Source organism: Porites lutea, chromosome 10 (assembly GCF_958299795.1).
Source record: "Porites lutea chromosome 10, jaPorLute2.1, whole genome shotgun sequence".
Classification (NCBI taxonomy): Eukaryota; Metazoa; Cnidaria; class Anthozoa; order Scleractinia; family Poritidae; genus Porites; species Porites lutea.
The window spans coordinates 6,561,401-6,587,600 of record NC_133210.1 but is presented as its reverse complement, the minus strand read 5'-3'; the positions used below and the strand labels follow the sequence as shown (position 1 = coordinate 6,587,600).

Sequence of the window (26,200 nt, the reverse complement as noted above, 5' to 3'; positions counted from 1 at the left end):
TTTTTTTTCGCATAAAATAAAAGTAAAAAGTTGTGGGGTAACACATGGATACGTTGTTTAGAAAACAGTGAATCATGCAATAATTAAAATCTCCATTTACCGTTGCGTTCAGGCTCCCGATGGTTGCACTAGACATGTAATAATAGCCTGCGAAGCGTCGAAAGGGGTAGGGGTTAGGGAAGGAAAGGTGTCCTTGTTACTGAGAGTCAAATAAAGGGAGTAATGGAAGACAGAGACCATCTCAAAGTGTCCTTTTTACTGAGGTGTCCATCTTATAGAGATTCAAATAGAGAGAAAAGAAAGGCTTTTAGAATAAAGAGCATTCGGTTTGAAAATCAAAAAGGGTTAGAGACTACCTGCAAATAAAACTACTCGCTGGCCGAAGAATAAACTACCGAAATTATTCATACTAATGCATGAGTTAGAATCACATTCTTTATCAAATCTGCTTCAAATGAGACGAAAACGAGAACGGAAAGCTTTACTTCAGTTAAAGGCATAGTAAAAGAACACAATAAGTCGTGGCTATTTCGTGTAGTTTACCCATTGTGATGAACAGAGAAAAAATAAATATTTCTCCGGAAATTGCATATCTAGTTAGTTGTATCTGCGCCTCCAAGCAGGCTAATAAGCTCGTTCAAAGCCTCTTTATTTATGCAACAAATTAATAAAGGATTTTAACAGCAAAACAACCGCTGTAGCTTGTTCAAAACAATTAACCTAAAGGTAAACTACCCCCGCTTTTAATGGACCTACTTTATTTACTTTCACCTGTCTCTTAAAAACACATTGACGTCGTTCCATTGGAACCAAAAAGTAGAAGTCTGAAAACCCTTGAATGAAGATGTCACAGATGTCGACAGAACGCATCTACATTAACATGAGGTTAATTGATTATTTCTCTACAAATTCGGCAACATTAACTACAAATGACATTAATAAAGAGATAAAGAGAAAAAAGTTAAATAAGAGTTGAACGAATGCCTAGCCCTAATCGATCAATATTTGGGAAGAAAAGGATTCTTAACCAAGAGCATATGCAGAAAACAAAAAATTGTCCAGGGTAGACTTGTCACACCCCTATCTGAGCTACACTGGGTAAGCCAGCGTTCCTACAATTCCTAAAGAAACTTGGCGAACCCTTCATGAGAAACAAAACTTTGGCTCGGCTAGAAGGGCGACCCACCTAACCGGGTCATTCTTTTTCGATTGGTAGCAGATCACCCAACTAACCGGGATATCGTTACTCTGCCGCGTAAACTCGGTGAAGGAGAGACCATCAGACTATATATACGTGATCGCTGTTTTGGACAACCAAAGCCTTGATCTTATCCGTCTTTACTGAAAAACCTACTCTGTTCCGCTTTTTGGATTATTTTTCTCTCTTCTACTTAATTTTTTTTTCGCAAACGATAAATCTCTTAATTAGATAGTCTGAAACTCGGACACGCTGTGAGCCATGCTTGGGATGAAAGATAGACATTCCTTGTTAATGGGAAGCGCCTAATTTTTCAGTATTTGCATCAGTTTCTTTTGTTTTTTCTTGGTTTCCTTTCTCAATAATCATGCATTTCATAAATAACTATCTATGCTTGTTGCGTCTTGGGGCTCCTCCTTTTCCATATTGCCTTCTTTGTCACCACTTGCTTCAGGAGGCACGTTGTAATATGGATGATCTTCATTGTGTTTGTCTAGATCCAAGTATGGTGCATCCCTCTGCATTATCACCTCAAGTTTTTCGATCAGCTGAGAGAAACTTGGACGAGAGCAAGGTTCCTCCTTCCAACAGTCAGTCATCAGCTCATATCTGTTACGAGTAAGAAACAAGGTTAATCAATGGCGGTCAATTACAGTCTCAATCCCTCGTTAGCCCGTGTTTTTATAACAGAGTAACCTGACCCTGTTTAGAAATGGGGCGCCTAACGCTTATGAAACTGAATCACGTCTCATCCACCAATTATCTGACATGCGCCGTTGATGTACATAGTTTTGGAATGCGCAGGCCTAAATCTTATTTCCAGCTAATAATGTGAATAGGTATTCGCCTCTTGCGCAGTAATCGAAAACAGCCAGGGTTCTGGATTCCGCTCTGTAGGCTTCCTTGCCACTGGACCCTGGATTCGGGATTCCAATCATTAGACTAAGTGTGATTCTGGATTCTTATAGCTGAACTCTGGATTCCAAAGCCCGGGATTTCGGATTCCACTAGCAAGATTTTTTCCGGATTCTGAAACACGGATCATTTAACATGGCTGTTCAGCTGGATAAAAATAAAAAAATATATAGCTAAATAATTTGATCTTTTGCTAGTCTGGAGTGACTTTCTATGTAACTTGCAACAAAACAAAGGCACGGAAAAAAATCAAATCTGTTAATGAATAATTATTGTAAAACGATCTTGTTCAAGTAACGTACACGTCATCAGAGCACATGTCAGGCCTTTCCATGCGATAACCAGTGCCGAGCAGTCGATACAACTCCGTGTTGGTCAGCGTGGGGTACGGTACACCTCCTGGTAAAAAAATAATAATCATATTATATGATTCATTGTTTCTGGAAAGCTTTTAATTGTAGATTGTATCGTCGTTTATTAATTATAATTCACCATAGCAGGTAACTAGACAATATTGGTTTTACGCCGTAAAAACTTACCCAAGGTAGACATTTCCCAAAGAAGAACACCATAAGCCCACCTATGAATATGTAAAGAATCATTGTGTTTAGTCTGTTCATAGCCCACTGTTATCAACTATTAACTATCATTTTTATTTGATAAAAGCACGACCTGACGCAATTGTAAACTGTCGCCTTTCTCACAAATTTGCGGAAAGAGATGTGGAACAGCGTAACTTCATTTGGCTGTTACAACATCGCCCCTCAGTTTTAGAACAAACAATCGGAAGAGACTTGAGTAACCAAGCCTCCGCCCAGTAACTCCTACAGTGGTGAACAGGAAGTTCACGTCAATCTCTCGTCGAAATCCACCAGTAAGTGCTGTCCTTTAATTTTGTTAACCGTTTTGCTTGTTACCCTCTGATTATTTAGATACAGTAATCTCTTGTATGAAAGTCAATTTTCTCGCAACTTTGCATAGCCATGTTTAAGGCCCGGGGAGACTTCCGGGTGAAAGGGTCGGGGATGCTCGTCGGAAATTTTGATTTCAAAACCCCTAAAGAAACTTTGATTACATGAATCAAGTATTACTAAATAAAAAGAAATGAAAAAAAAATCAATTTCTTCACGTCCACCCCTTAAAGTACCCTAGCTCCAGAGGTTTGTTCTCAAGATAACAAGATGAAATAAACAATGCTTACGGTTTGATTTTACACCTCTGAGCGAGACGACTTGCATCGCCACCCCTTTCATTTCGAAGTCTTCAATGGAGCTAACGTCACGATTATATTTCGTGCTATAAGGTATAAGCCTGAAATTTTTTGTCACTGGAATTGTTGCATGAGATCCAGCGAGTTTGTTACTTCTATTTGCGAATTTTCTCCCGAGCCGAATATCTGATAATTAAACATTTCAAAAAATGGTTCCCTTGCCCAGATGAAGTAATTGTTTTCTTACACATCACTTTTGGTAGTGTAAAGGCCTTGATAAAGTGATTCTGGGGCCATCCACTTCACAGGAAGTTTTTTGGACTTCCCTGAGCTGTACACATCTTCATATATCTGTCTCATCAACCCAAAGTCTGCCACTTTGACCTGGTTGCCATGGCCAACGAGGACATTACGGGCAGCAAGGTCTCTGTGAACAAACCTGTTTTCCGCGAGATGATTCTATTAAAAATTGAAGAAATATATGGCAAAATTGTATAATCATGAGAATAATGGCACACTGCTAGCATTAGTATAGGTAATAGCATGATTTGTAGTGATATTTGGCATAAATACCACGAGTGATATTTCGAAATAATTACACGTAATTTCACGAGCCGTTAGGCGAGTGAAATTTGAGACGATTTTGAAATATCACAAGTGGTGTTTATGCCAAATATCACGTACAAATCATGCTATTATTTGTTTATACTACTACCCACTAAAGGTTTGTAATTTTTCAAATTAAGCTGAAATACTACTGCCCTAAGCCAATCAAATAGCAGAAATTTCTCATGTAGTAGTATAAAAATAGTAAATAGCTGAAGGCATGATCGAGCCCCTAATAAGCATGACGGAGGTACTGCTCAAGCCAAAGAAGTTTGGGGCAAATGAAACATACAATATCATGTGTGCATCTAGGAAAAACATTTAGGTTTGGACAAGTAATAGAAAAGCCGCGAATGAGTCAAAACTGTGGTCGACACACTGTAAGAAAATCCGTTTCCACTGAGGCTAGCCCTATAAAAAGAACTTTTGAAAAAAGGCCAAAATCATATGGATTTTTTAAAAATTCATTGCTAAAAGTATACATTCGCTATTTTGCCTATCGTTTTGATCAAAGCAGGGATCATTGCAATGTTATCCAGAAAATAATAGTATTTACCATTCCTTTAGCTATCTGCAATGCAAATGAAAACAGTTGTTCGGTAGAAAAGCTCTTCTCTTCGTCACAGAAAACCTCGTCGGACTCCTTTAGGTTTTCGATTGAAAGTGACATTGCGGAATTAAAAGCTTGACTTGCTGTTCCTGGTGATGCTGATGGGCTGGATAGAAATTCTTTCTCAGTTACTTTGAATTTCTCATCCTAAATATTTTGATAAAAATGTGAGACAGTGTAAGTTAAATGGAGTCTTGCATGGCGTAAAACCAGCTGTAAACTGACCTGTTCAGGTCACCTAGCTTGTTCGTAAATAAACGGCAATTGGCAACAGGAACAGCAATTGGCAACAGTGCACAGGAAGAAGAAAACAGTTAACGAAAAAGTACGTATAGAGAGTAGCTATTCTCGTTAAGCAACCATTCTCCCACCATCGAATAAAAATATACTACATTTTAAAACAAATTATGCACTACTGTCTTACAACAAGATTACGAGAAAGCGACGCTACGCACTGCGTATCGACCTCACTGTTGTCTTTTAACGCTGTAGCTATTTCCATGTTCGTTTGTGTCTTCTCCGCTTCCTTTACCTGTTCTTTAGTAAAATTGTTTTCCTGTAAGAAAGAAAGGAAAGAAAAAGAACATGTTAACTGTCTCTCATCAGACATTTCAATACAGGTAGATCAGAGGCTCCGCCCGAAAGGTCTCAGGCTTCAGGAATATAAGGTGGTAGAGATTATACTTGTTGAAGTCAAAACGAAAATGTTTGGAAATTTGTCATTTAGGTATTTACTTAAAAGAGCCTTTTATTAAAATGTTGCTTACTAGTGCACCATTTGGCTAATTCTGTTTGGTTTTCTCATCTAGGCTCCAGTGTTATCCATCATTTAACTTTATTCCAAAGGTTTAGAAAATAAACCCAGTTTTCTTAAGAAGGTATGTATGTTTTCTTAGAAGGATATAATTATTAAGAACAGATAGAGCTGGTATGTGCAAAGTTCAGGAACTTACTTGATATCTGCATTCCTCCTGATCGTTCAAAACCTCTTTGTTGTCATATGAACACTTGGAGGCTCGATGTTTGTTGATCTTTATGTCCAACAATTAACGACGTCAGTTTGAATACAAATAAATTAAAGACGATGTCAAAATAGATGCGCGTTTACAATGACCTAATAGCAATATGTACGTAAAATTTATGCAACCAAGACGATAATCCAAAGATGACCTAATCGTTGAGTTACTTCTATAAGAACTCGAGCACATTTCACCTATTAGCACATGAAAATATTGAGTTGAACAAGGAGGGAGGGGCCATCTCTAAGGTAAACATAGGTTCACTGATCACCACCAGTTACCGCAAAAAAAACTCGCAAAGTTGTAAAGAGTAAGCAGTAAGGGGAAACAAGCCAAAGGGGAAAACAAGATCAAAACAAAAACTACTGTATAATAACAGGAAAAAAAATGTACAAATTGAGAAACAAAAAACTGCTTCCACTGGAGCGGGAGAACCTAGTTCATCTGCACCTGCAAGCAATTCCTTAACCACTGCACCACGGTGCCACTCAGTGTTTGGTGAAGTAAATTGTTAAAAAAACTGTTTTTCTCTGCCATAGACGCTGTTAGGAGCTGGTAGAGCTGTATTTATCATGAATTAAAAGATACATTCGAGGAAAAATTAGGTTAAGCACGTATTTCAAAGCCATTTCGTATTATTTGGGATTCAAAAGACCGGTCGTTTTAGAACATCGATCAAACTAGCTAGCTGTACTGAATTTGGTGGAGAAATTAGAAATAAACAGAGGCCCACACTCTCGAAGAGTTTGATCAGAAGTACAGCCGATTTAATTCGCGAAAGAATATGGAATATAAACGTGTGTGACCTCTGAATTGAACCTCCTATTCTAGAGACTTGGCGTTGCTTATTTTGGAGAAATAATGAACTTTATAAATTTTTTATGCCCTTGCTGGTCACGTAAAGAAGATGGCGATTCCGTAACACGGCCCGCGACACAAATAAACAAAATTACACAATGACGGGCACAAAATACCAAGGCGGATTACACAAGCAGATAAAAGCAACAACAAAGGTCACACACTTATGATCAAATTAACGATGTACAGCAATATTTGCCTAGTTTTAAATCTTATCCCCGACCTCTCTTGTTCTAATGACCATAGAGTCCCTTACAAATTTGCACAAGCGACTCGAACCTCTCACCCGTTGCTATGTGACGTCAAACTGGCAGTGATGAATCAGTCACAGACAAACACATGAAAACAATAGAGGTGGCCCCTTGCCCCTGCACTGTACTAAGGATACAGGCGAATCTCCTCACATCTAGATACAACGGCCATCTTGGTCACAGAGGTGGTTGTTATGAAACTGAAGGGTTGTAGTACACTTTTGGGAAAAGGGTACAATTTCTTTATTTCATAGATATTAGGAAAGTTCTTTTCAGACCGAGATGGAACCCAATATCAAGCTACCTTGGCCGAAAAAGCTTGCCCAATTGCCGAAATATTATTCCACAGAATTTGCCCTTACGGAAAAAAAGCAGTCCTGGAAGGCCTCCCTAATTTCTACACTGACGGCCACATGCTGGTCAATCGTTTGAGAGCTTTGAGTTCAAGACTGGCGTCCTACAGGAATGTCGCCTTTCACCCCTGTTGTTTCTTCCTGGTCCGACTGGATCATAAAACCACAAGGATGGGGCAGAAAGGAACAATAGGATTGAGTAAACTTAATTTCCTAGCATAACCCGAAGACTTTGACTTTGCTTTTGACTTGAGTCACAGCCACACGTGACAGATCTAAAACAAGACGACCAGACTGGGAACTTAGCTAATAACACTCCAGTCTCATTTAGCCTGCGAGCAAGCTCTCCTATTTGGGCGAGCGAAGCGAGCCGCGAGGGGCTGGCGAAAGGAGAGCTTGCAACCATCTCTTTCAAATTTTCATTTGTACTTCGCCCAGACGAAGGGAAATACCATTGGCTGAAAAATGACGTTCCGGAAATCAAAGTTGATTGATAACAGGCCAAGCTGGCACCCTCTTCGTCTGTGTGTCAAATTTGGTTCTCAGGGGGATGAGATTGGTACCGAGAACTTGTTTCAGCCCTCAATGCAGACGGGCTCGTTTGATGTAATTCTCGAAAAGAGGATATTGCGTGCCGAGTATAAGTCGGACCGAGTTTGTAGTTCTTGTGGAAGGACAATGAAAGTCCTTCATCAACTGTATTGATTTGTGTCAAGCGCCTTGTTTAGTTCTGAAAACCGGGAGAGTGAAAGTGAAGAGTGATTAAAGCGCTGTCTTCCAACATCGGTTTCTTCGCCCGATTGAAATCTGCTGGGTAGAAAAATTCAGAAACATGTACTTGACAGTGTAGCTGTGTAGCTTGACCGTAAAGAAGGAAAAGAGAAAGAGTTGGAAGCAACTGGAGTAAACCTTAAGAGAACCAAGTGTTGGAAAACGCTATTCTCCAGTTCCAGACGGACAAATATATGATGTTTTTGTTGGTGATTGCGATGGGAGTAGTCTTCTACACTGCAGTATGTACGACTTTTCAAAAGTAAACGAAACGAGAATTAAAGTAGTGAGTTCTTATCCGAGCGGACACATTGAAGTTCGATGTCCCCTTGAAAAAAAATAAAAAACATATCAGTGATTAAAAACATTGCCTTGATGCTGTTGCGAAAGCGATTTATAAATAAATAATTCTACGCGCCCTCGGCTGTCTAAACTTACTTGACAGGCGGTTGTCACTTCTCTAATCTGCGGCACGTTTACGGTGACAGTTTTCACGCTTTGTGGAGTCCCGGGGTTTCCGGGGTGGAAATGAAAATTTATAAGAGATCGTTGCAAGCTTTCCTTTCCTCAGCCCCTCGCTCGCGCGTTCTCGCGAGGCTCGCTTCGCTTGCCCAAATAGGAGAGCTTGCTTGCAGTCTCATTATGTGGATAGCCCACAGAGGAAGTTGACTCCTTCGCCTATCCAGGCAGTTTGTTAGAGGAGGCACGAGCCGAGATATCACTGCTAGTGGGCAAAGTTATGGCAGGCTTTATTACCCTCTAGAACTTTTGGGCACCAAAGGAAATAGAGACAAGAACAAAACTATCTTTAATTCAAATGTGAATTCCATCTTCTCTGCGGACGATTAGTTCCCTGGATTAGATACATGGTGAATGACAAGACATTTCAAGAAATTCAGGCCTCTGTTGTTCAAACGGCGGATACCGCCATCCAATCAGGTATAACTCCTTCTATCTTGTGAATCGTAATAGGTTTCCCTAATACTTATCCGCTGGACAGTAGGGTGATTTATCGGGTGGATTCGGCTATTCATTATTTGGCTAACTGGGACCAGACGTTTATCAGTTGTTTTGTGTGGCACAATTAATTTTAGTTACGAGCAGCTGGCCCGAGAAAGTGAAAAAAAGGAGATGTGGCTGAAAGGAGTTTAAAAACGAAAGGAAGAACATATTCGAAGGGGTAAGTAGGGTTGGATTGGCCATACTCTAAAGAAACAAACAATCACCACACGCCAGGCATTGACCTAGAAGCTTCAGGCTCGACGGAAGAGAGGGTTATCTGATTATTTGAGTGGAGTGCTTGAAAACTAGCAAAATAAGCTAAGTGTACGTTCCATTATAAACAAACCTCAACATTAAGAACAGCTAGAGGAGGGAAGTAAGAACAACCCAGAGCGGAGTTCGATGAAGGAAGGAGTTCTTCAATAGAAGCCAAGGGACGTTTGTGACGCAGTGTAATTCAGTTTTAAAATTGTATAATTTTCTTAAGTTTTCTTTGTTACCTCTTTTCTTCTGCAGCGAAGCCACGTAAGAAGGTCACCAAACGGAACGTATTCTATAACCAGGAAGTTTTGATCCTTAAGTGTGTACCATCCAACCAAGGATACAATGTTCTTGTGCGAGCCCAACAACTTCATCTGCTCGATTTCGAAGGTGAACTCTTCTTTCTGCACGTCAGATGGATCATCTAAGAACAATTACTCACACATTATTTTCATTCTTTAATGTGACGGCATTATATGCTACATTCATTTCTTTCACACCCCATTCGTCTTTTGACTCACAACAGACATATATATTCGTCGATCGTATAATGAAATCTCGTAAATAAGTTGACAAAGGTTTGATTGGCTCACGGACCATCGTGTCATTACAGATACGTGCCTACGTACAATTGTATGCGTATTCGCATTTTGGTTCTGCCTTCGGGGGTCAAGATTATTGCCTGTTTTTCTTTTGTATTCTAAGTTTTTAATGAAAAGAAACAAAAAAAGTAATAAAAGGAAGAAAATTGGAGAAAGGATTGAGTACGAAGCACAAAAATGATATAAGTTTGTTGATTTTGTTGTCTTTTTTTAAAGCAAGCACTAGTTAATCAATTCCTTCGGAAGTCCGGTTCAGCGGAATATTTTGTTCTCCTTTTTAGTGCGATGTCATTCGGTTGGGCAGAAAATCGTTTACTTTTTAAAAAAACTGAGGTTGTTACATTCAAATGGTGCGAAAATAATTCACAAAAAAAGAATTAATGAGTAGTATAGGGCGCACCGAATTATCCTTTTTAGCACAGGGATGCATAAACGACCATGATGTCATTATTAGCCTTTTGTCTTTGTCTCATGAATAAATTGAGGGAAGATCTCGTTAAGATAGGGTCACTCGCTATATTTAGGTGCTTTGACCCGTTGGACAGGTTTTGTAGTTACTTCAAGTGCGAAAATTGGTGCGACTCCTTCGCAAGAAAGGATAATTCGGTGTGCTCTTTACTACTTTCGTGTCTTTATCTTTTGTTAAGGAGCAATATTTCTTACCATGTAAACCTTTGACGGCAACAACTTGAGGTGGCTTTTTGTCGGATAGTAAAGTTCTCTTTGTAATTTCGGCATCAAACACCTCCATCCCAACTCTCTTTCTAAAGGTTGCTTTATAAACCACGCCAAACGCTCCTCTCCCTAGCTCTTCCTCGATCTCTATTTGCTCAGGCAGAATTTCCCACTCGTCAAGAGGCCTGATCTCGCGTTGTGGGTAAGGCAATCTGGATAAGATGAACAAGATAAAACTGATAAAAGCAGGATTTATTAAGAAAAACCGTTTTTGAGCGAAGCTCGCCAACCGGGAGTTGACTTTTTGCAGTCTTGGGCAGTGGTTTTGCCCCAAAGTGTGGACATGCCGTCTTTATAAGAGTACAAGACACTTGGCAGTTCACATTGGAAGCGATAAAATGCATATTTAAAAGGAAGAAGGCCTGACTTCCGGTTAATATTTGTGCGTCGCTCAAAAACGTTTTTGCTTAAGCTCTCCAACATAGACGCACGCTGTACGATGTGGTTGACACATCTGAATAAACGGCTCATACCTTTGAACAGTCTTTTTCTTCGTCCTTCTGTAGCACCAGACAATAATAGCGATTGCCAACAGCAAAATGGCGGAGGTGACACCAAGTGATATATAAATGATCTTACTAATAGTTGTATCATTTCTCAGTGTGGATTTTGTTGCTTCTATTACTACAACTGAAATAACACGAGAGTGCTCTGTTATAAATGGTACAAGAAATGTCTGGCAAATGATAACATGGCGTCATTATTTTCTTTGCTTACAGCTTTGTCACTTTAACTGTTGAATTGTGGAAGTTGTCCAGCACCCCTGCGTGAGGTGAACAACGCTTATTAGCCGGCTTGACAAGCTTGTACACGTTCTAGTTTCTGTATATTAGACGGGTTGACAGGCTTGTACAAATTCTAGTTTCTGTAGCGTTAAGATTCTTATAAAGCCCTGCGTGAGGTGAACAACGTTTATAAGCCGGGTTGACAGGCTTGTACAAATTCTAGTTTCTGTACCGTTAAGATTCTTATAAACCCCTGCGTGAGGTGAACAACGTTTCTAAGCCGGGTTGACAGGCTTGTACAAATTCTAGTTTCTGTACCGTTAAGATTCTTATAAAGCCCTGCGTGAGGTGAACAACGTTTCTAAGCCGGGTTGACAGGCTTGTACAAATTCTAGTTTCTGTACCGTTAAGATTCTCATAAACCCCTGCGTGAGGTGAACAACGTTTATAAGCCGGGTTGACAGGCTTGTACAAATTCTAGTTTCTGTACCGTTAAGATTCTCATAAACCCCTGCGTGAGGTGAACAACGTTTATAAGCCGGGTTGACAGGCTTGTACAAATTCTAGTTTCTGTACCGTTAAGATTCTCATAAACCCCTGCGTGAGGTGAACAACGTTTATAAGCCGGGTTGACAGGCTTGTACACTTTCTAGTTTCTGTACCGTTAAGATTCTTATAAACCCCTGCGTGAGGTGAACAACGTTTATAAGCCGGGTTGACAGGCTTGTACACTTTCTAGTTTCTGTACCGTTAAGATTCTCATAAACCCCTGCGTTTATCAGCCATTTTGAAAGTGAGGGTTTTGGAACTCGGAAGTGATCAATTTATCGACGACTCAGCGTACATCACAAATTAAGAACAATGCGGCTGTGTCATTAGCCGTGCATCATCACCCGGAGTCTTCCGCAATACACTATACACTTAAACAATTGGTCGAACATGTGCATTCCTCGTAAAAACACTGACAGAAAAATATTATTGGTCGAGGTTGCATGGCACCTAGAGTCATAATCTGCAAGCCGTTTTTTTTAGGACACAAAAGGGAAGCCACGCTCGTAGGCGTTCCTAGCGGAGACCGTGGAAACTGGGAATAAGAATCGTGACGACTTTTATTGTATGCAAATGAGACTCGTGAGAGAGACTGGAAATCTATGCGCCTTTAAGTTTTTTTTCTTTTTAATAGATCTCCTTTAAAGGGTTGGAGTTTTTACTCTAACGAAACAATTTCTCTCTTTAGTTTAAATAAAATTACACGGTGTTCCTAAATTTTCAATTTTCACCTTTTTCTATAGCCATTATACTTACTACTGTTACACAGATCTCCCTCACAACAGTGCAAATGTTGATCATCAAATTGTCTGCATTGGTCAGCGGATATACACCCTTGAATGGTGACTTGTTTGTAATTCGCCACAAACTTGAAACAAAGGTTTTCTGGGAATGAGCACTTGACAGCAATGGGAACAGATGAATTCTTGCTTGGGTACTGATAACAAATACTACCTGTAGAGAATTGCAAGGGTAATTGAAGATTCCAAAAGAATTAGCTTCGCCACTTGGGTATTTATTAACTTACGGGTTATATATCTGACAAGGTCACTCAGGCCAGCGAAATAAAAAGGTAAAATCATTGTGCGTTTGTCAAGAATTAATCTTAGCGATACCAAAAAGTATGAAACTCCAAAACCTTTAAAAACAAGACGAAGAGTCACAATTTTTTATACGAGGCTCCCCCGGGCCTAACAAAGACTTTCAAATACACTCTGACAAGATCTATACTTACTTCTTGCTGGCTTTTCACAAACATAGTTCTTTAGCTCTTCACAGTTGCCATCCTCCATCGTTCCAGTGTCTGTCTTCATTCGGATACATTTTGAGTTATTGGTTTTATCGATCCAAACGTACTTTCAAAAAAGGACAAATAAGGAAGGTCATGGAGAAAACCATAAAATGACTTCAGCAAGCGCAAACTTTTTACATCTAATTCTACGCTACAATTCTTTGATAAGCCCCTTATGGAAACGTATCTCATTGACATTGGCGAAAATACTACTTCAGATCTGATGATAATACGTTTCTCGCAAACCCTCCTCGTTGAAATTATACCTATACGTTAAAAATGATGAAATCATGATTGATCTGTGTAAATTTAATTTGATGGCGCGACCATAAGTGGAGGGGGGCTCCTAGCCGCTCTCCCGATCATAGAAAAAGCCCAAGACAGTCCGGTCTGAATCAAGTGCTAACAGGCTTAGTTTCATGCATGTTGCACCTGATTACTCAACAATGCACAAATCTGCACACCAAAAGAAAGGCGACGGCATGGGTAAGCATGTCGTTGTGTTTGATTTTAAGAGCCATTATCTGCGAAAATCGAGAATCGCACGACACTCGTCAAAAAATCGAATTTTTTTTTATTTTGCCAAAACATCCCTTTTAGTGACCTCATTTAAGGAAAAATAGTTTTGGGTTCAAACGATTCATTTTAAAGGAGAAATTAGGAAAAGTTTGAAAAATCGATTTTATGCTCGTTTTTTCGCACAAAACACGGCAGGATACAATGGCAACTTCAAGAGAAGGGTGAACGCGTAAGAAACATTCCCTGACATTGAAACTTCACCGAATTATTATTTTGTTCTTACTCTTGAAAATCCTAAAACAAAATTTGATAAACAATGCTTTACATTTTTATAATCGACAAGTGTAAAGAGGTCATATTTGTGACGTTAGACGTGCTAGAAAATGAAGGCCAAATTTGACTATTAAAAAAGGCCTCTGGTATATGCCGCTTGATCATAAAATCAATATAAAATGGAACCTTGGCTTTTGTACTAACTTACTGGAAAGTTTTAGCTCTGGAAATCAAATATCATCCTGACACCAAAGCAAGCGGTGAGAGCAATTGAATTGGGAAATTTATGCAAATTAGACGGCTTGCGGACGGTTGTCAAACTAAAAGAAAGGTTTTACATGAAAGGATTACTCACCATTGCTTGTAACACGTTTTCACGGCAAGGAAAGTTATTTCCAACTTCTTTTGCGTCGTTTTGAGTCACAAAATATATAATTTTTAGCCAAAAGACAAACGTACGTTTGCTCAGCAACTGCGTCCGAATCCGGCCGTGAATCGAAATAAAGTCACAACACGTCGAAGCAAGAGTTACAAGAGTTTTTACTTCAGTCAGGAGGCAAAAGGTATAAAAATTAATCGCAAACTAATGACTTCGATTTTGAAAACCTTTCATCACTTCAATCGTTCGTCGGCTGATAATAAACATCGCATAAGATCGTATGACCTTTGGTGTGACCGGAAATTGGTCACACGCTTGAGTCACGTCATCATGCTGTCACGAAATTTTCGTAGCTGTTGTCAGCAATTTTAATACAGTTTTCACATTTTTTGACAAGAAATCCTCTCATCGCAGTAGAAACAGCCATGCATATTTATTTTTCTTTTATTTACCTACTAGGCTTTGAAACAGCTTTTTTGCCTTCGAGGTACTAAACAGGAGGGGTACCTCGGATTCCAAGTGTCGTGAGTGATCCGTGGAAGCGAAAATTAAGACCAAAAAAGAACGAATATTTTGAATACTTAAATAAAGCCACAGCTAAAAAAAAAATTGTTCAAAATATTTTCAAACTAAGAAAAAAACATACTTCGATCATCCCCGTGACTTGGAATCTGGCTAGAGTACCCCCTCCCCCTCGCCTCCTCCCCTATGCCGGGTCAAAATACTAAGTTCCCCCGGCCTAATGTCCCATAGTCAAGGGAGTATACTCTCTTGCTGTAGTAAAGAACTTGCAGAATAATACCAATTCTCCGTGGCCAACGGATTCAACGCTACAGTTTACTTTTGGTTTTGCTTGTTGATTTTTTCGCTATTTGCTCACGATCAGGAGCCCATAACCCCAACCACGACCAAATTATGAAACCTGTTATTACCAGAAAAAAAAAACACAAAGAAACAGTCAGTCAGATAGACAGTACATAATTAAAAAGACCTCGACTAAGATTAAAAAAAATCAATTCATGACACTGTCGAATGCGAAAACCCAGAAACCATTTTGTGGAAAAAAGGTTCGCATACAGCTATCAGCTGCTTTTGTCCACAACTCGCCGGTAGAGGTGCGCGGAAACTAGTGATTGTGAAATGGCTTCAAACTATGATCCTATACTGTTGGAATATTACTTATCACAGAAAGCTACACCTGATTTCTTCTAGCAGACCCAATCCTCTTGGTTCGTGTGGACAAAGTAGCTCATCCCGGCTATTTGCACCATGCTACCATAGTCTCCCTAGATTCCCAAGCCTCGCAAGCAGACCTTCCTGTCCCACGAACGTTGGGTAGGATTGTAGGACGAGCCAAAAGAAAGTGAAGGCTATAGGCTCTCGCGATGATGCAAGGAAGGTCGAGTATTATATTCCCCTATCCTGGTCGCCCAGGGTAAGTCTGCGGAGGAGAGTGACTGAGGGGCTGTATGTTCGAAAAGTTGACTAACGCCCCCGGGACTAACGCTTTCCCCCTGCTTCTTCTTATTCGCTTGATAGTGGTTTCCTGCTGTTAAACGTTTGAACAACAGGGCCCTAAGTATTGTGTTTCGTCTTGCACTAAAAACGCATAAACCTTATAAATTTCACTATGGGACTTCAACACCTCCCTTGAATGATCCATTTCGCTAAACGGGACCTCAAAACAACGATTCTGTGTATCCTAAGGGAGTGTATACTATACTTTCCTGGCTCTCGTCACTCACAGTGAGGTGATGGTGGCTTACACAGTCGAACCTCCATGTGCGACTGCCAATCCAAAAGACCAAATTTTCCCAGTCAAAGCCTTACAGTTGGAACTTCCAGTAAACGACCACCTTCTGTAAGTGACTGCGACCACTTTTTGGGCGTCACGGTTAATTGTTTTCCATAAGCGACCAGTTGACGCATTCTCTGCTCTCTATTTTTGCTGTGTGCACTATGTTCCTTAGAAAATATGAAGACCTTTAGCGACATCGTGGAACTACACATATCCTAACTTAGTAGATGTAGCCAACAAAGTGAAGATTATGTTGTGATTCTAGACTATTCTATATTTCACTCACCTGAATCCCTCTTTAAATTGAGCATGATTTAAAAGCTGTATTTGTCAAAAGAGGTAAAAGATAATATTTTGCCAGGAATTTGTTACACCGCCATTTAATAGAATGTGCCTGGACCTCTTCTCGGTGATAGACCCCATGTGGTCCGATTCTTCTAAACGACCACCTCCCGTTAGGGACCACTAAGTCTTTGCATTTTTGGTGGTCGCTTACTGGAGGTACGACTGTATTACTTTGACCTATCAGAGGCTTACCGATAATAAAGGGGATCTGGAAGGGGGCATGGATGCGACAATCACATGCAGGTCGCTTACTTAAAATAGTAGACATCTAACTGACAGTCAAAGTTTGTGCTTATTATTGGGGTTATCTGGTGTTTACTCACCTCCCAAGCTACCCTGGGCGAGCCAACTTTTCCTCCATTTCCTTACAAAACTTGGTAAACCATTTACATGAGAAACAAAAGGTTGGTTCGGATAGACGCCTTACTACCAGTAGTGGGCGGAGTTGAGGGCTTCCGGCAGTCAGCCCTCCACTGAGCCGGTAGTGGTGGCCTCACCCTTCCAGCCCAGCTAATATTTCTCCACTTTGGCTCGCCCAGCTACAATCGGCGACAAGTTGAGTTGAGACACTTCGCCCAAAAGTAGGCTTTTTTACGTTTTATGAACTTCAAAAGGAGGAAATACAGCTTTCCTCCCCCATCCCCTCCGTACAATGTTGTGCCCTTGTTCTAGCTACCTATAGAAAACAACAAACACCCCAACTTTGAATGGAGGGGACAGGGGAGGGTGCGGAATCGTTTGTTCTGTCTCAACAATTTTGTCGCCGATTGTAGTTGGGACAACACGGTCAAGGCTAGACAAAGACAGCATGCGCAAGCACTGTTGACTCGGACAAAGTGGTCAGTTTTTTCCTCATATAAACGCTCGCAAAAGTTGGCTCGGCTGGGAGGTTGACCTTCTCTCCGGTACAGCTTTTCTCCATCCATGGGTTCCAAACAGTCTTTTAGCAGTCACGTTTGAAATTTATAGGAAAATGATGTAGCACTTCAAAAAATAATAATAATAAAAATACACTTTTTTCACAGCCTGTCAATGCCTAGAAGGTGTCTATAAAAGAAATCAACTGCAGAACAGGAGTCAATTTCAGTTTTTTGCGCTTTTCACGCTAGCACTGCGAAGCGGACTGGGGGCGCGAGACACGCGCGATGCATGGGGAACAAGTTCTGCAGGCTATAAAAGAAATTAAAAAATAAATAAAGCAGGCCTGATTTTATTTCGATGAGTCTATTTTTTGTCGAAAGCAAACGTGAAAAATCGTATTAAAATTCGTGACAGTATGCTAACGTGACTTGAGGGTGTGACCGATTTCCGGTCACACGCCAAAGGTCATCCGATCTTGTGTGATGTTTATTATCAGCCGGCGAACGATTGAAGTGATGAAAGGTTTTCAAAATCGAAGTCATTAGTTTGCGATGAATTTTCAATCTTTTGGCCTCCTGACTGAAGTAAAAACTCTTGCAACTCTTGTTTCTAAAGGACCGCAGTGACGTGTTGTGACTTCATTTCGATTCACGGCCGGATTCTGGCGCAGTCGCTGAGCACACGTACCTTTGTCTTTTGGACCTTTTGGCTTAAAATTATGGATTTTGTGACTCAAACTGACGCCACAGAAGTTGGAAATAACTTTCCTTGCCGTGAAAACGTGTTACAAGCAATGGTGAGTAATCCTTTCATGTAAAACCTTTCTTTTAGTTTGACAACCGTCCGCAAGCCGTCTAATTTGCATAAATTTCCCAATTCAATTGCTCTCACCGCTTGCTTTGGTGTCAGGATGATATTTGATTTCCAGAGCTAAAACTTTCCAGTAAGTTAGTACAAAAGCCAAGGTTCCATTTTATATTGATTTTATGATCAAGCGGCATATACCAGAGGCCTTTTTTAATAGTCAAAGTTGGCCTTCGTTTTCTAGCATGTCTAACGTCACAAATATGACCTCTTTAGACTTGTCGATTATAAAAATATAAGACATTGTTTTTCAATTTTTCTTTTAGGATTTTCAAGAGTAAGAACAAAATAATAATTCGGTGAAGTTTCAGTGTCAGGGAATGTTTCTTACGCGTTCACCCTTCTCTCGAAGTTGCCATTGCATCCTGCCGTGTTTTGTTCGAAAAACAGGAATAAAATCGATTTTTTAAACTTTTTTTAATTTCTCCTTTAAAATGAATCGTTTGAACCCAAAACTATTTTTCCTTAAATTAGGTCACTAAAAGGGATGTTTTGGCAAAATAAAAAAAAATTCGATTTTTTGACGAGTGTCTTGCGATTCTCGATTTTCTCAGAAAATGGCTCTTAACAGTTGGTAATGCCTGCAATAAATAACTCGTACTTACATCTATGTTTGCTCCCTTTAGACCAGATATTTCCAAAAAATGAATCAAAAAATGGCGCTGAACAGAATTATCTATTTTCATCAAATGTCCTCCGGTCTCAGAGCACCCTTGCTTTGCCCCTTTCCATGTATCTTTATTGTTTTCCTTAAAGCAAGACGATCCACCAAGGAACCAATCCGTAGAACAAACTAGGGGACCTAATTAATGAGACATAAATATAGTAAAATCAAAACATAGTAACTGAAGTTATGAAGACTATGGAAATTCAATCAATGAACAGGTTAGAATTCAGGAGATTTGATGGGCTCCTGTTAGAACTTTAATTCATTAAGTTGAAGATTAGCACGTGAAAAGCGCCAAAAAAGTTCAGATAGTTAAGTTTAGACGACACTACGGCCGGTTTATATATGTTGTAGTTAATTTTTTATCTCAGGTAAGTTTTACTTTTCTTTTGTTTCAAATTCATTGGCACACATTACCATACCCAAAAACAAAAGAAAAACAAAAATTACCAGTGATAAAAAATAACTACAACATATATATTAGTCGGGCGAACGAGTGTTCCGTGAATGCTTTTGTAGTCGCAAAATTTGATGTTGAAATCAGAGAATTATTGGGGGAGTTTTGGTTGCGATCAAGCGCAAAATTAAAATGGGAATAGAACCCAGGACTTTCAGTACAAAAGTAATCCACTAACCACTGAGCTACTGGAAATCATTTTACATGCATGGCAAGTTCCCTTCATTAACTGGCTCAAATTTACTCTTGCATGCACCTACAGGTAGCCTGTTCCAGGCGTTCAGATAGTAGACTGCGGCGGTAAGTGGGGAGCGAGTTAAGTTGTACACCGGGAAAACGGGGGGGGGGACCCTCTAGTCTCCCCTCGTTTTTTTTTTCTTCGTGAATTCTTCTCCTGCGCTCTACTATCTGAACGCCTGGAACAAGCTAACCTACAGGTTACTCGACAGCTAGAAAGGCAGCTATTTAACTTTAGATTTTAGCACTCTACGTGATGCACAGATTTTACCCCCTTTATAAAAGTAACGACGTGCACCCATGTCATATAATTTTCATAGGGGACAATAAGACAGGCGGCCATTTTCAGATTTTAGCACTTTAGCTAAGTGATAAAAAATCTACAAATAAATTTTACCCAAAAATATAAGTTAGGTCGAGCACTCCTGTCATTTGATTCTATAGAGGCACAACTCACCTTTGGCCCTCTCACAAATGAAGTATTCATTCTCTTTGCAACAGTCGGTAAGATTCCAACCATTTCTCAATATTTCGGCGCATTTGTTTTTTCCAACATTACGTGATATTTCGCCCAGCCACTTGCCGGAAACAGAACTGTTAAAAGATCCTCCATTGCTCCATAAATATTCACCTTTCTGAAAACGATAAGCCAGTCCAATCCAAACGGGAGTGCTTCCGAACGGAGAAGACAGGTTGTAAACAAACCCCATTTCTCTTTCATTCGATATGCTCACAAGGTCTCCTCCAAACCCAGGACAAACCCTTGAAGCCGTCGACCAAACAAATTTCCTCGAATAACTGAACTTATTTACAACCTTGTAGCAGGAGCCTTCAAATTCTTTCCAGTCAGCAGGGCAACCTAAAGCTAACAAACATGGTGGAAGTTGTATGTTTCACTGACTCTGTTTCATATTAACGTATCACACTAGAGAGATTGGCGTCTGCATATAATAGTAAAATAATTATTCAAATTGATAATGATTTAGACAAACATAAAGATGACACTGGCGCCGTGATGTCGCCGAAATGTCGGAGCTTTATCTCGTTACACTCTGGTCGGTTGTTAGGGCTTTTCATCCCTCAACTTCTTAAATTCAATTTTTGGCTCACAGAGGAGTAGTTTATATTCCATTGTGACGTCATAATGACGTATTTCGTGACGAAAAACGTGTCATAGCACCACATACACTAAAGAGAAAAAACTACAAGTTTGATTTTATGTAACAATTGCTCCTGTACCAATACATTCATTTTTGTCGCGTTTAAAATACCCCTAATTTTGACCATATATGGTCATTTTGCAATAAATTTGATTTTCTTTAATTAGCTGTGACTTTACGTCTTTTTATCCGATTGAGATAGGGTTTTCGCCAGAAATCATAGAATTCTATACAGGAAGCTAAAAAATTTAAAAAAAAATAAAAATTTTTACTATTTCTTTCCTGAATTTTTATAGCAGACACGTGGGATGGGAAAAAAATATATTAACAGGTAATTTATCAACCTACGTCCCCGCCAAGTTTCGTCACATTCAATGTCTATGGCCTAAAACTCTCAGTTTTCTGTGGTATGAGAAGAAAGCAAGCGGAAAATAAAAGAAGTGCTCGCTGCTTGCGAGTTGTACTCTCTAAGCTGCTCGCTGCTCGCAAAGCAAATTTTTTATCTCCGCTCGTGCTCGCGAATGATCGCAAAGACCATTCGTCACCCCTATATTACGGATGTCTATTATCAAGTTAAACACAGGTTACAGGTTCCCACACTAGCAAGAAAGTTTGACATTTCACATTCATTTTTGGTTTATTATTATTATTATTATTAATTATTATTATTAATATATAGATTTAGCCAGGGCTAAAAGCGAAGCTCCAATTAATAAATTTATAATTTAAATTAAAAAATAAACTTTTAATCCACAAATCATTTAACTTAAAGGGCACATTCATGTGACTTTTGAGGGAAAGGCTAAGTTATTTTAGAGTGAAACATCTTACATCGAATTGATAACCTTATATGTACACCCAAAAAATAGCAAACATCTTCGATCACATTCAAGATCACAGTAGATTAGGCCTCGAAAACAAATTCTTGGAAAACAAATCACGCCGAATTTTTTTGCGTTTGAGAGGTTTACTTTACAAATTCTTGCCAACAAATCTGAGGGTGTTTAAACCAACCTTTCATAAATTTTATACATCACATTTGAGGTGAAACAGTACTATTTATCACACAGACCTCGGACAGAATACAGTATTTCACAATTTTTCAAGACAAATTGCACTCAGTCAATATTCAGGACGATCAATCGTAAAGCGAAACCCTTCAAAAATTTCCAAAATCACCCATATGGCTAGCCGGTTCTCGTTTCTATAGTGCGAGCTGTCAGTGTGGTCGAGTGTTTGAATGAACTTTAATAGCGTTACACTTCAACATAATAGCGAATTTATTTATTTTTTTTGTTATTTAATGGTTTCAGTTATAACGATGTGTAATCTTATAAAGCGTTTGATACGCGCGACATTTTTTAGTACTCCTGCAAGCGATGTTCATGAACGATGAAAACAAACGGCACAGACAAGCGATTAAAATTGCAAGAGAGACTACTAACAATCAAAAAAAGAAATATAATTCGGTGAAACATTTACAGAGATAACAATTTTCATTCATGAAGACAAGTATTAAAGTGTCTCTAAAAATCCTGAGTCTCGGTGTGAAGCTTTATAAGCCGGCTTCCCGGCGCGGGTGTTTACAGTTTTCCAAGGTGAACTCCTCGAAGCAAGAAAATCGCTCAAAGTTTTCTTTCTACAGCCAAATTTATAACTAAATATTCTTCGGAACGTTTTCTATCTGTGGTGAGCAAATATATCTGAAGGCTTTTTAAAGTTCTGTAAGCTTATATCAAACCGTTCAAACCTGATACTAGGTCAGATCATTGACTCAAACTACGGCTACAAACGTGCATAAACGTGCCGCATAAACTGTCAGCGTGAATGTGCAAGACTTCATGAAATTAGATATAACAAAAACAAACATCAAATACAATAGTTACTCAGGCTTACCATTCGAGATTCAGTTCCTAAAAGCTATCAAGGAAGGCCACAGTTGCTTGAGACTTTTAAACCCTCTTAAGTATTAAGCAAGGTGCAAAACGAAAACGTTGCCATCCGAAATCGAATTACCAAAGTTTGACAAGCGACGCGTTCCTCAACCAAAAACCCAGTAAACAAACCAGCCATGAATAACAGAAGACTCTTGATAGCAGCTGTATTTCATTTTGTACATCCAGAAGAAAAAGACAGTTAAAAACATCACAAGTTGACACAAAACTCCTCAGCTTCAGCTGTCAAAGTAAACAATTTTCAAGATGCTACATAATTTTTTCGCATGAACTCACCTGTCAAATTTTGACCAATCAGAGTATAAAAATTGGACGTAGAGCGTGACCAACGCGTGACCATGGTAAGATAAGGTCTTCCCCGCCTGTACTTTTAAAAAAACTGGCTGAATTTTCGCTTCCGAAGTCAGTTTGAAATCAAAATTCTAATAGTGCGGGGCCATAGTGACATAAACACAACATATTTGATATGAATCCTTGGAAAAAATAAACTTGAGCCTGCGATCATTTCAAACTGGTAATTTGTCAGCGGATAACTTCAAAAAATACTCGACCTCGATGGGTCGACACTTGAGCCCGCGCTAAGTTCAGGTGATACTGGTCAGCGGATGCCCTGTTTTGACAGCTGTCAATTGATCACAACATTGATGTGAAATTAGTTTTCTCTTGGGCTCCCAAACTAGCTAAATTGTGAGAGTAAACATTGGTTTTCCTGTGGTGCGGACGGACGGTCGGTCGGCGGTCGGCGGTCGGCGGTCGGTGTACGGCCACGTGATTACCAAATTTTCTGGGATGGGTAGATTTACTTAGCAATGGGGCTCCGCCCACGCGCGCGCTTCGCGCGCGCGTGGAGCTCCGCTATTATTATTATTATCATTATTATTATTGTAAAAAGTAAACAAATCACAGTGGCTGAGATCTACCGGGCCTTAAGCCGAAACAGAAGGGCTCACAGCGGTGCAAACTTTTTTTTAACCTTAAGGTCTTACCGCGACCAAAGAAACGAAGACACTGTCTCTACGGCTTTACAGAAAAAATTAAATGACACAATAAGTTGGGAAACTTATTAAAACTTTCACTGAACATTGCGCAAGAAATACGAGAATGTGGCAGACAAGTGGTATGAAGATGTTCTCAGTGAAGCGATTGTGTGGGAGGGACAAAGTAACAATATCCTATGGGACATACCCGTCAGTTCAAACGGGCTGTTTGGTTAATTCGATTTTCTTGCGAGAGTATATATTACTTAGCTTCTGTTATTACAATACTCACTTGAAAAACGTGCTTTTTATTTTTACTGTGTCACTAATGAACAAATGAAAACTGTTAAATACGATCAAATAGACATACTCACCAGCATAACACACTGTCATTGCTGAGAGCATTGGCAAGAACAATCCAAATTTGATCATTATAGCATCAGATCTGAAGAGTTAATAGAAAACAATTGCCTTGATCAATGACTGTCCCCAGTAAACTGCGGGTGATCAGTTAATGTCATTATCAGAGTCTGGTTTTTCAACTTGAGGAAAAAATCTCTGTTTTGAAAACATGAAAGGTTTGAAAGATTAGGGTGAAACTGAAGACAGAGAGGTAATAAAACCCAGGAGATTTATAAGTTTTTTGACGTAATGTTCAATATAAGTTTTTCATCGAAACAAATACGTTCTGCACTAGCTTATAACAAGCAACGTCGAACGTGCTCAGTTGATACTTCAGTTATGTAGTTTTACCCTAAACTGATATAAATGTCACATAAATATGATTCTTAATCCATTTTAAAAACGCCTTTGAGGTGTTACAGCCGACTCTGACTTGATGTATTTGTTCTTCACATTTCGAAGGGGACAGACGGCAAACTATTGTCGCTGGAAATATCTATAACTATTCAACATTATAAAGCCTAAAATGTTTTCATTTCCACAATCGGTTTCGGCTCCATTAATCACCTTTGCCTGTTGAAGAATATTCAGAGTTGTATATGACTAATGAGTACAGTTACTGACAAGGAATATGAGTTAGCTAAAGGAAAACAATCCAAAGTAAAAGCAGTGTTAGGCCCATGTTCACTCTTGTGGAAATAATGTTCACCCTTAATTTTAAAATCTAAACTAAATCCATCTCCATCAGCGAAGAGCATTTAACTTTATGGTTTTTCAGAAATAACCTGTCCGTTTGCCTGATTTCAGCAGTTTAGTGCTAGTGTTTTTATTTCATTTTTTTGATATGTCAGTAAATATATTTTTATCCTTTACGTTTAGACTTGACAAAGAAAAGGGCGAAGCTTAGCTACACGTTAACAAATTCGTTCGTGTCCGATTGCCTGGCTCTGGTAAATACATGTGCATTCCTCTCCAGAGAAAAATATCGTTTTCAACCATAAGAGGAGGCTAGCCAAAAAGAAAGCTTAGATTATCTGGCCGTATTTCTTCCGTATTTTGGAGATTATACCGGCCATTTTCTTTTGCTTTAAAAAGGTGGATACCTGATTTTTCAAAATAGAAAAATCCTTTTTTTAATAAAACATATTTTTTTGTGTAAATATTAGTTTTTCGATGATCAGTTGTTCCCACCTGTCATGTCACCACATTTCAAGTAATGGGCGGACAAACCACTCAGAGATTGGATCCCACAACATGGTCTATTTGTAGAGGAAAAAAGGTTTCGTTACCGTTTATTTCAAGCGAGTCTGTTTTTGGGGGGTAAGGTATTTCCTGGTATCACCCATATGACCCCCTCCCCACCTCCCCCTCCTCAAAAGTCGCATGGTCGGCCATTGCGATTGAGTTTGTTCATTCTAACAAAACGAGACAGCGGTCTAAGGGTCATGTAAAATGTACAGTTCGAGTTTCGACTGTGCGCTGTCAGCTCTGCTGTGAGGACATCTACTGTCGCTACCGCATCCAGAAAAGTAACAATGAAGTTCCGCCCATGATTTACCAACATCTTCTTTAAGAGATGAAAAGTTCTTAATTTTCTCTTGTCTAGACGAAACAAACTCGACCGCGATTTCTTGCTTTGGAAATCTTTTTACTTGCTTGCCCGTCGAGAAACTATATCGTCAGTCCTTAAGCACGTGTAAAGCAAGATGAAGGGCATATATCGTATAAGTAAGGTCTATTGAAGGTTGTTGTCCCCCATTTTTGAATTTGCCCTAGACCCGAGTTCTCCTCGATGACGGAATTATTGAATTAGAAAATACAGCAATTTTCATTCGTCTACGTGAACTAGTTAAAAAAAACGGTCGAATCCAAAAACAAAAAGTACACTTCTCCGGGAGAGCAGTTTTACTTAAAGATGCGTTTTGGTGAACAGAATTCCCGGGTTTCGTGTTCGGCGACCGATTCGTACCGAAATATCTTTTTAAAAAAAATGCTGATTGCAACATATCCGGATTCGTGTGGACGGCGCTTAGTTCCATTCATTCAATTTAATTCAATCGATGCCATATATAATTGAATAGTGGATCACAGTCGCTAACCAGTAAACTATATAGCTAATTGTAGAGAAAAGAGGATTTATGATCATGAGCTAATCACAAATCATGACGAGGAGCGTGAAAAGAAAGAAAAGGTACAAATCAAATGTAGAAAGCCCTAACAACTTACATTCGATGATGACTCCCTGTTTATGAACAAAACCATAGAAAAACTACTCAAAATATCACTATAAAACTCAAGAATGATTTTTCTAGCTTGAACTCCAAAACAACTGAATATGGAATTGGCTCCA

At 39.4% G+C, this 26,200-nt stretch overlaps 1 protein-coding gene and 1 long non-coding RNA gene across 2 annotated transcripts in view; both read right to left on the bottom strand.

Annotated features, from left to right (window-relative positions):
* Positions 1-26,200, bottom strand: part of LOC140950873 (uncharacterized) — a 373,771-nt gene that overhangs the window by 312,172 nt on the left and 35,399 nt on the right. The gene's annotated exons all lie outside the window — the stretch shown is intronic.
* Positions 626-26,200, bottom strand: LOC140951057 (mast/stem cell growth factor receptor Kit-like). The gene is made up of 16 exons (XM_073400280.1): positions 26,077-26,200; positions 23,823-23,893; positions 19,814-20,221; positions 18,601-18,797; positions 12,900-13,020; positions 12,422-12,619; positions 10,865-11,021; positions 10,320-10,543; positions 9,294-9,478; positions 5,493-5,570; positions 5,072-5,095; positions 4,486-4,686; positions 3,571-3,782; positions 2,653-2,693; positions 2,416-2,512; positions 626-1,807 (listed from the first exon to the last, which is right to left on the bottom strand). The coding sequence occupies exons 2-16, from the start codon at positions 23,878-23,880 to the stop codon at positions 1,573-1,575; spliced, it is 2,436 nt and encodes an 811-aa protein (XP_073256381.1). The 5' UTR covers positions 23,881-23,893; positions 26,077-26,200; the 3' UTR covers positions 626-1,572.